Genomic DNA, 10,419 nt, shown 5'->3' on the forward strand with positions numbered 1-10,419 from the left:
TCCTTCACCTTCACTCTTTTCTGCTGTAGTCAATGACAGGTCGACTTGACCTTGTGTTTTGGGTCAGTGTCATGTTGGAACATCCAGGACCATCCCATGTGCATTCTGTCAGAGTATGCAAACTTATGAGCACAACTGTACTATTCTCTTAGCTGACCAAATAGAAAACAAGTGCACTTTCTAATCAAATTTACAGATTGCACAGCTGAGGTCTTATTTACGACTATACACATACCCTATTGACAAAAAGCCATATTTTTGGAAAAAAAATTAAAAAATATGGTGAAATCTTTGGAAGCCACTAATTTAACGTTTCAAGTGAAATTATTCTAAATTGTATGTGAAGATATAGTGTTTATTGTTGCCACCTTTAATGTACGGTTATGGTGTGTAAAACTTTAATTAGGCTGAATGTTAACGTCCTGCTAACACTAAATAACACTTTAATATTAACAAATGTAAATGTAAAATACATGTTGAATGTCAAAAATCCAGATTTATTAAAGGATGTGTTTGTTTCTGCACAGGGCTTATTAATTAAAATGCTTAAAATTGACAATGACAAGCGGCACTGGGAGGTTTTAAGCGTAGACTGTTGTTACCTGCGTGTCAAACTTTTTAAATCTAGTGTTACCTTACTTTCAAGTGCCGACAGTGATGTATAATAATTTTCCATTGAATTGTAGACTGTAAGATTTTATTGCTGTAAGGATTTCCTGTTTGATAATAAAAAGAATCAGTATTGAAATACAAGTCCTGAGCTGCATATACTGAGAGGGACGTTGTGCTTTTGCCAGTTTTGTTCGATTGTGCTGAGTCACTGTCGTTTGTAAAAGGGTTGGTTTCTTTTGTTCGACAAGATTAAGGTGATTTAAGGTCGGTACCTCCGCCTGAAAAGTAAGGTGGACTATGACCAATCCCTCGTCTTACAAAAAGAAAGCCACTCCCTTCACACACACACACACACACACCAGTCTCAGATCTTCACTTCAATAAATAACTTATTCACACTGCAATAAAGATTAAACCAAGACAATTTATTACCAATGCATTGTATTTAATGTCTTCAATATGATCAAACAAGAAGCACAGAGGTTTTTGACTAATTCTAACCAAAAATCAGTCAAATTTGGAGCAGTATATCAAATTAAAACTCATAACAGTGATTACATTGAGGAATTCAGAGACTGAAAATGCCAGTCATGAGGTTTTAAAGGTGTCATTTTGTCTCATTCAACCTGGAAAATTGTGCAGAAATATGTTGCTTGTTTGATTCTGGACAGTTATAAGGCTTCTTTTGGCCCATTTGTGGCTGTAACTCTACTGTAGAGTTCAACAAAGGTTTGCAAAAGTAATCTTTCAGCTCCAGATGAGTGGTAGATCTCGATGCAGTGGGATCACAAATCACCGTGTTCAGCTCAGACTTCTACCTTTTACATGATCAAACACATCCAGATTCCTTCAATGGTTTAATTCTGCCCAAATGCCTTCCTATCTTTCTTTACTTTCATAATTTTCTCATGCATTTGTTGTCAAACTGGTGATCTTCATCCCATTTAATTCACTACCAGACTACTAAATTAACCCTCTCTCAACTTTTTCTTGAATATGATTAAAAAATGAAGTAAAGTTGCACACAAAAAACCTAAAGTATAGTGCGTTTGTGCTATTTAGAAGTCAAAGAAAATGTTATTATCACTGCTTTGTTTGTAATTTGTTCATACTGTCCCATATTTTTCTGATTTAGGGCTGCATTTGTATGTTTTTTTTTTTTTTTTTTACAGTCTATTCGACAAATTAAACTGTACAATCATATATGTCCAAAGTTAGATATGGAAAGTATTGCTCATTACAGGTAAAAACGTTACACTCGGTTGTGAATAAACCACATTCAACTTTCTAAATGAGGCGTTTCCCATCTTGGAGAACCAGTCGGGTAACTTGACGACATCAACTTCACCTAACTTGAGCAGCATGGTCAAAGGTTACGAAGTTTAACTGGACGGCACTGATTGTAAGTGCTATGTACTGAGTGAGAACCTTTACGTCTCTAGGCACTGTGAGAGTGACGGAAGCCACCCATTCGTGGTCCTGTCCAGCCCAGCAGGTGGCGGCCGAAGTTGAACGTGGTCAGCATCATTCCCAGCAAAGCGATGTTTCCAAAAGCTCCCCTCATTCGTTTCTTGGGATCTAGTGGAAATTGATAACAGCGTTACAGCTAATTGATCTGATTGCACTACCGCTGCTATTGTAAATACACTTATATTTGACATACTGCTGGTTTAAACAAAGGGGTGAGAGCTAGTAAGATATGCTTCTTACTCCTTTTCAAATATGACTCTTTTCCTCTTTTTCTTTTTTGTGTGTGTGGTTATTTTTTGCTTCCTGGAATTTTCATTTCTACATTATGTCGTGCAAAGAAGTCAGGTAGTTGCAATCAGGAAGCTTGTACCATGTCCATATTTGAAATTAATCAATGAAAAAAAAAACAAAAAAAACTTACACATGCACTTTATATTCTATTATTCTATAAGTTTATACTTCTTCCTACTCCTTTTCGACCATGCAAAATTCAGATTTGCACATGCTTGAGGACAGATTCTGTTCATTTAAATGTTATTTTGTTTTCATTTTAATTTGCTTCATTTTGTTTTATTTTGTTTCTTTGCATGTTCGAAATAAATAAAATAAATAAATAAATTACAGTTTATTCTTTATACTATCTATTTATTCTTTTTTTGTTTTTTTTTTTTTTTTTTTTTTTTTTTATTTATAAAGGGCACTTACAAATGACAATGCCACAATCTGTTACATTCTTCCTCAGATAGACAGACAGACAGACAGACACCATAACATTTGCATATGAAGAGTCACAGATCATCTGAGTATTTCTCTATGTAGCTCTTTCAGATGTTTTTAGACCTTTAGGTAAACATTGGTGAGGACTATTTTCATCAAGAACATTGGAAGCTTTCACATTGGAAGGTTTTTCAAAGACAAAATTCCTGTGTAGCAGTAAAATGGAATAAAAAAGGGTTCAGGTTAAAGGTCAAAGGCAAAAGAGAAAAGAAAAAAAAAAGTCTAGATCATAAGACACTGTTTCCTGACCCTTTTCCAATAATTTAACAGAAGTCTGGTCTTATACGTTTGGCATACTCAGTCCATTTACTCCAAATTTTGTAAAATTTCTCTTTCTGGACTCTAAGGGAATATGACAGCCGTTCCATCATGTAAATTTCATGAATAATATCGATCCATTCACTACCTATTTATTCTTATTCTATTTTTACCTCTTTTATAAAAAAAAATGCATGGCTTTTTAACTACAAGGTGAGAGAGAAACAATATCTTGCATCTACTGAATTTACAAAAAAAAAAAAAAAAAAAAAATCTTTCACTGTCAAACACATTTTGGACACGCCCCAACATCACTACCTATTGGACTGAAACTTTAGAGACTTTGTCTAAGATTTTTAAAGAGACAGATCACTCCAGACCCAATAACAATAATGTTTGGTGTGGAACCAACAGGAGTGGACCTTAGTACTAAACAGAGTTGTTTTGAGGGTTGTGTGTAACACTACTGGCCAGACGCCTTATTCTGCTAAACTGGAAGAACAAAAATCCTCCAACTCATTAGGCTCTGTTGAAAGACATTATGCAACACTTACATTTGGAGAAAATCAAATTTTCACTCAAAGATAATGCAACGTTGTTTTATTCAATTTGGCAGTCCTTTATAGATTACTTTAATATTAAGTAAGTAGGCAAACCCCTCCCCTCCCCTTCATTTTTTTTTTTTTTTAATTTAATGTCTGTGTGTGTGTGTGTGTGTGTGTGTGTGTGTGTGTGTGTGTGTGTGTGTGTGCGTGTGTACATGTGAGTGCAGGTGTAGTGTTCTTGTTCCGACATCACATATATTTGATACTGTGTATCCTCCTTAGACCCAGTAAGTAAACATCTTAGTCATTTTACATTAAATAATTGCCCTAATTGGGAACATAATGATGCAACAGTTTTTCAGATACATTTTTTTTAATGTTTTTTTTTTTTATATATATAGATAATGTCCTTTTCAGTTTTTTTTAGTAAAGCTGTGAAACTCTCTGTCCACTACAGAGGACAAAAATGCATTGCTGGGTCTAGGGAGGATATGACTTTTTTATAGTCATTGTTCTAATTTCAATAAAAAGAGTTAAAAAATAAAATAAAATAAAATAAAATCTTTGGCCGTCAAAATCTTGCATACATTTTTACTGAAAAACAAGAGAAACAAGAGCATCCCTTTACCTCCTGAAGAGTATCCATATGCATACACCTCTCTGCTTATGATCCATATAATTCCGAGTCCGCTGGCGGCACGCTGTCACAAACAGAAACCAACAAATAGCGGACATTTTTAAGAGGCATCTTAAGACACTCTTTTATTCTGTTGCTTTTATGGTTAATCCTTGATTTTATCTGGAAATATAGAATTTCATATTTTATATTTATGCACTTTGTATTCTTTTTCTGTGTTGCTGGCTTACGTCTTTTAATCCGTAAAGCATTTTGTATTTTGTATTTTTTTGTGTGTGTTGCTGTCTTGTATCCTTTTAATCTGTAAAGCACTTTGTGAGGTTTCTCTGTGATAAGTGCTATATAAATAAATCTAACTTTTTTTTTTTTACTTACAAATAGCAGTAAAACACAAAAACTAGAGACATCGTAACATGGGAGGATCTGCACACATCAGATGCATGAGGTACAGTGTTAAAGCATACACATTTAGTTCTCATTCTCTTTACTTCACATACAAGAAAATAAAGGAAATATGTGCACAGACTTAAAAGACACAAAAATACTGAACTAAATGGGTTGTAAGGTTAAAGACACTATTTAGTGTGACCCATGACAAGAAGCAGCACAAATAGTTAGAAACATCTAACATGTAGTGAATGAAATATTAGAAAATTAATGCAATAAGTCTAATATTATGTGAACAAAAAGGGTTAAAACTATGTAAAGTACAAGGGGAGGTTGCACTAATACTACCACTTTGGTTTAAAGATGCAGTTTTTTTCCTTCAAACTTTAGTTTTTCCTGCTGTACATACTTCACATTACAGCCACGGAAAAAATTATTAGACCATCAAAAGTCATCAGAAACAATGGTTACGTGATCAAGTACTAACTCCTGTGTGTATCATGTGACTAAAACAGACAGAAAAGAAAACATGGAATGTCTAAAAGCACTGTTTTTGTCAGTACAATGCCATAGATACTGATATAAGAACTTAAGTGATTTTGGTTATTATCAAGAAAACATAGAAAATGGATAGATATCAGCTCTGAAATGAAACTACTATGACCTATTTTTGTTGTTATTATTATATTTGTCCAAACAAATGTACCTGTAGTTGTACCAGGCATTAAAATGAACAAGAAATTGTAGAAAACAAGGGGTGGTCTAATAATTTTTTCCACAACTGTGTATCCAGGTTTATCTTAATACAAAAAAAAAAAAACAAAAAAAAAACTGTGGTCATTAGAACATTACTGAACCAATAAATCTAATACTGGTCTAGGACTTTAGCGCCTGTCTACTCTCTGCTGCTGCACTCAAACGTGACAATGCATGCATTTAACAAATATTAGTAAAGTAAACACTTACAGGACAATGCAAACCACCAACGGCCAGGCAGAAAAGAAAGGTGGGGTAGGCTTCCAGGCTAAAGGTAAGAACAGTGCATTAACTCTCACCTCCTTTCTCACAGATGCAGTGAATTCAGCAGCTGCAGGATGGGCTGATACCTACGTGTTCTGGTGTGAACGCTGGATACAGTTGAAGATGTTTCCATTTTCTTCATCATCACTGTACATCTTAGGATACTGCGGAGAAAAGACAAGTTACTTGTTCAGCATCTTTCAGTTTAGCCTATAAAAGACCCAAACATCCACAAGTGACCCAAATCACTTATTGATCTAAACCAGGGGTGCCCAATCCTGGTCCTTGAGATCTACTATCCTGGATGTTTTAGATGTATCCCTCTTCCAACACACCTGATTCAAATGATAAGCCTATCATCAAGCTCTGCAGAAGCCTGAAAATGACCATCAGGTGTGTTGGAAGAGGGAAACATCTAAAACATGCAGGATAGTAGCTCTCGAGGACCAGGGTTGGGCACTCCTGATCTAAACGGTTTAATACCTGTTGGTCCACTAATCCTATCAATGCATGTAAATAATTGGTGTAAAATGCAGTTTGTCATCTTTTCATGGTCATCAAATATGACCCATTTGGACTTTCAGAGGCTCCGTAGTGAATGTGGAAACACCGTCATTTTCTACAACACTGATTCACCAGTAAAACCCATGGAGTTGGATCAATGACAGTGGATGGACACACTTGATTTATGTTCAGTTAATAATAGATTTTACTGAAAAAGTCACCTTTTCTTATGTTTTCTCTGTTTCTGATATAATAATCCTCGACTTTCAATCTGAGCTTTAATGAACATCTATATGCTCAGTGAATTAACTCTTTCCCCGCCATTGACGAGATATTCCGTCAATTGCTTCCCAACGCTTCCCCGCCAATGACGAGATTTTCCGTCAATCCGTGTTTTCACTGTTATACTGTAGTTGGAGGTGTTGTGGATCATGTGAATTACTTTCCTTAGTCCAAAAACAAACAATTAAGCAGCTTTTTCGGAAAAATGACGGGCCGGGTTTAACGTTTTTGCACTGGAGTCTCCGTATCCCATGGCAACGCATCCAGCGGCAGTCACTGAATGAGGAAATGAAGACTGCAGGAACCGCGCGCAGTTTCAAAAGCCTTAAAGATGATTATGGAGACAGAGTCTGACAATTCAATATATGATGGAGCTACAGAAGAACCATTTAGAGACAGGAACGGAGAAACAGAAGGTGAGGGAGACGGACACGGAACACGGGAAACAAGGAGCGGCTCAGGTCCGACACGGAGGTGCGGGTGGGGGGGGGCGGGGGCACAGAGCGACACGGAGAAAATGACAGACAGGAGGAAGAGAAAAGAGACATTTCTAGTGGACATTCAAGGAGAAGACAGACATACAGACATGGGACAAGACAAAGGAAAGCTAGTCTGCATCTGTTAGAGTGAGTTCAGATTCAGACTGAGGACACAGAACATATTCAGCTGTAGAATGTCAGCAGGACACATGGAAGACACTTTTGGATTTGGCTTTTGTATGAAATAAATAAATACATATATTCATACAGAGATAAATAACTAGATGTCCATAGAATTATTTACAGATCAAACACAGCAGCTGGTCCAACAGGAGGACCTGGTGCAGCCAAAGGCCAGAAATCTACAGTATTTAGTGCATTTGTTTCTTTTTTTCTTGAAAATGAGGAATATTGAGGTGTTTATATCCAAAAGCTAAACTACTATGTGTTAGACTTATAACTGATGTATGTAAATGTGCAAAGTTTAGAAGGAACCTTGTGCTTTACAAGATGTTCGGTCTAAAGTTTGGTGTGGATTCCCCTAACATTTTGTGGAATGATGGGATATCTTAGAGCTGTTTGTTACTATTATTGCTGTTATTATTATTTTATTTTGTGATTTTGAAGACAGTGTTACTGTTGGTAAATAAGAAAGAGTCAAAAATGTAAATAGGAAATCAGTTTTCTCTTGAAAATCAATATCTTTGAAAAAAATGCAATTTTCTCAGCTTTTTGCTCAAAATTCAGTTTTTTCCTGAAAATGACCAATATTCAAATGTTTATATCTCACGAACGAATAAAGATAGAATAAAATAGTTTTTTGTGTTTAAAAGTTGAAGTTCTGTTCTTTCTTTTGATGTATTCAGTGTTCACATACTCCTAACACAACATTTTCAGTGAGCCTCCAAAGATTAGTGAAAATGACCAAAACGGCTGGCGCTGGCTACCAACTCACTGGAAAATGCTCTGGCGGGGAAAGAGTTAAATGTAAGAAAATACTTGATTTTCATGGAAAAATGCAAAATATAGAGTATAATATTAGAATAAGTGGAGATAAATTACTTAAGAAAGGTTAAAAAATAGGGAAAAATATTGTCTCGGGGAGTAGAATTGTTGAGTTTATTTGTATTGTTCAATCAAAAATCGAAGTTATTTTTAATTTGCACAACAAGTTATTTAAGGAAAAGCAAAAAGTATTGTTAAAATACTGATGTTTCTTTCAATAAACGTTATAATTGCACCACTGTTACAATGTTGTTGGGGTTGAGGGGGGCCTGGAGATTTTTGGTCCTCCAAGGGGAGCCAGAAAAAGATTGAGAACCACAGAGTTAATGATATATTTTACAACAAAAAAAAAAGTTCTTTTTTCTTCCGTTTTCTCTGCTTTTGATATAATAACTCTCATCTTTAATCTGAGCTTTTATGACTGTCAATATGACAGGTAAAATAATTATAAGAAAATACATGATTTTCACTGAAAAATGCAAAATATAGTATAATATTAGAATAAATGGAGATAAATCACTTAACCCTTTAAACTCTAAGCCTAAAATGGTCCGCCTGATTTTTTTTTTTCTTATTTTGACTATAAAAAGATTAGGAAATATGCTGTGAGTGAGTCTATTTGCCCATTTTTCCAAATCACTTTTTTTCCCCAGATCTTTCAAAATCTAGCATTCATTTACAATTTACTACATGTTATAATACTGCTAAAACGGCTTCTTCTCCAGCTTCTAGCACAGGCGTGAGTGAAATTACTGTAATGACCCAATAAAACCTATAAAGTGCAACGTCTCAGGTTTCAGAAACCGTTGGAATTTTTCCAGTTGTGCAAACAGTGAAAGAGTTACAGCCATCCAAACTGCATATGCACAGGGTGTGTCAGTGTTGACACGTCAGGTTTTAAAGAGTTAAGAAAGACAAAATTTCAAATGGGAACTGCCACAAAAATAGCACTGGGTCTGTAAGGGTTAAAGACTAAAATGCACTGTCCATGTAAATATTATCAGTGTAGATGAAGATGATGATAACCCCACTGCTTCTACTCACCGGGACGTTGTACTTCTTGCGGGCTTTTCCAACCTTAAAAGCCAAGTGTCCCACCATCAGCATACTGGCAACACCAGTAAGCACCACAAAACCATACTCCTTGGAGAGGACGACCATTTTGGAAAACCTGAAGGAGGAAGAAAAGTGGAGAAAACAGTTGATTAACCCATAAAGACCCAAACATCCATCACAGACCAAAACCATCTACTGATCTCAACTGTTTAATACCCGTTGATCCACTAAACCTATCAATCCATGTAAATAATTGGTGCAAAATACTGTTTATCATCTTTTCATGGTCATCAGATATGACCCATTTGAACATTCAGAGGCTCCATAGTGAACATGGAAACAAATTTTAGTTTTTTTAGGTTCAAGAAACTCATTATAGAAGATGAAAAACCGTCATCTTCTACAACAGTGATTCACCAGTAAAACCCATGGAGTTGGATCAATGACAGTAGATGGAGACACTGGGTTATGTTCAATTAATGATATATTTTATGGAAAAAGTCACTTTTTCTGCAGTTTGCTCTGTTTTCTGATGTATAACCCTCAACTTTAATCTGAGTTTTTATGAACATTTTCATGATCAGTAAATTAAATATAGGAAAATACCTGATTTATTGTAATAAAATGCAAAAGACACAGGATAATATTTTAACAAATGCTGATAAATCACTTAAGAAAGGTTAAATATAGAGACAATTTCATTTGGAAAATTACATAAAAGTAGCGCTGGGTCTTTATGGGTTACGGTCCAGCAAATTTTAGGTTATTTTAGGTTCAAGAAACTCATGATAGAAGATGAAACACCGTCATCTTCTACAACATTGATTCACCAGTGAAACCCATGGAGTTGGATCAATGACAGTGGATGGAGACAATGATTTTATGCTCAATTAATGATAGATTTTACTGAAAAAGTCACATTTTCTGCAGTTTTCTTTGTTTTTTGATGTATAACCCTCAACTTTAATCTGAGTTTTTATGAACATTTCTATGATCAGTAAATTAAATACAGGAAAATACCTGATTTATAGTAATAAAATGCAAAAGACAAAGGATAATATGTTAATAAATGCTGATAAATCACATAAGAAAAGTTAAATGTAGAGACAATTTTATTTAGAAACTGACATAAAAGTAGCACTGGGACTTTATGGGTTACGGTCCAGCAAATTTTAGTTTTTTTAGGTTCAAGAAACTCATTATAGAAGATGAAACACCGTCATCTTCTACAACAGTGACTGAACAGTAAAACCCACAGAGTTGGATCAATGACAGTACATGGAGACACTGGGTTTATGTTCATGTTCAGTTAATGATAGATTTTTATGGAAAAAGTCACTTTTTTTGCAGTTTTCTTTGATTTTTTTTTTTTATGTATAACCCTCAA

The 10,419-nt window shown here is 35.1% G+C and overlaps 1 protein-coding gene across 1 annotated transcript in view; it reads right to left on the bottom strand.

The window, feature by feature from the left end:
* Positions 1-1,101: 1,101 nt before the first annotated feature.
* Positions 1,102-10,419, bottom strand: part of mgst3a (microsomal glutathione S-transferase 3a) — a 10,833-nt gene continuing 1,515 nt past the window's right edge. Inside the window, exons 2-6 of the mRNA XM_030159418.1 lie at positions 9,021-9,147; positions 5,797-5,870; positions 5,653-5,710; positions 4,291-4,363; positions 1,102-2,190 (exon numbers count right to left, since the gene is read on the bottom strand). Coding sequence (XP_030015278.1) covers positions 2,051-2,190; positions 4,291-4,363; positions 5,653-5,710; positions 5,797-5,870; positions 9,021-9,137 — 462 coding nt within the window. The 5' untranslated portion in view covers positions 9,138-9,147 and the 3' untranslated portion in view covers positions 1,102-2,050. The remainder of the gene's footprint in view (positions 2,191-4,290; positions 4,364-5,652; positions 5,711-5,796; positions 5,871-9,020; positions 9,148-10,419) is intronic.

The sequence above is a fragment of the Sphaeramia orbicularis genome, chromosome 17 (genome assembly GCF_902148855.1).
Source record: "Sphaeramia orbicularis chromosome 17, fSphaOr1.1, whole genome shotgun sequence".
Classification (NCBI taxonomy): domain Eukaryota; kingdom Metazoa; phylum Chordata; class Actinopteri; order Kurtiformes; family Apogonidae; genus Sphaeramia; species Sphaeramia orbicularis.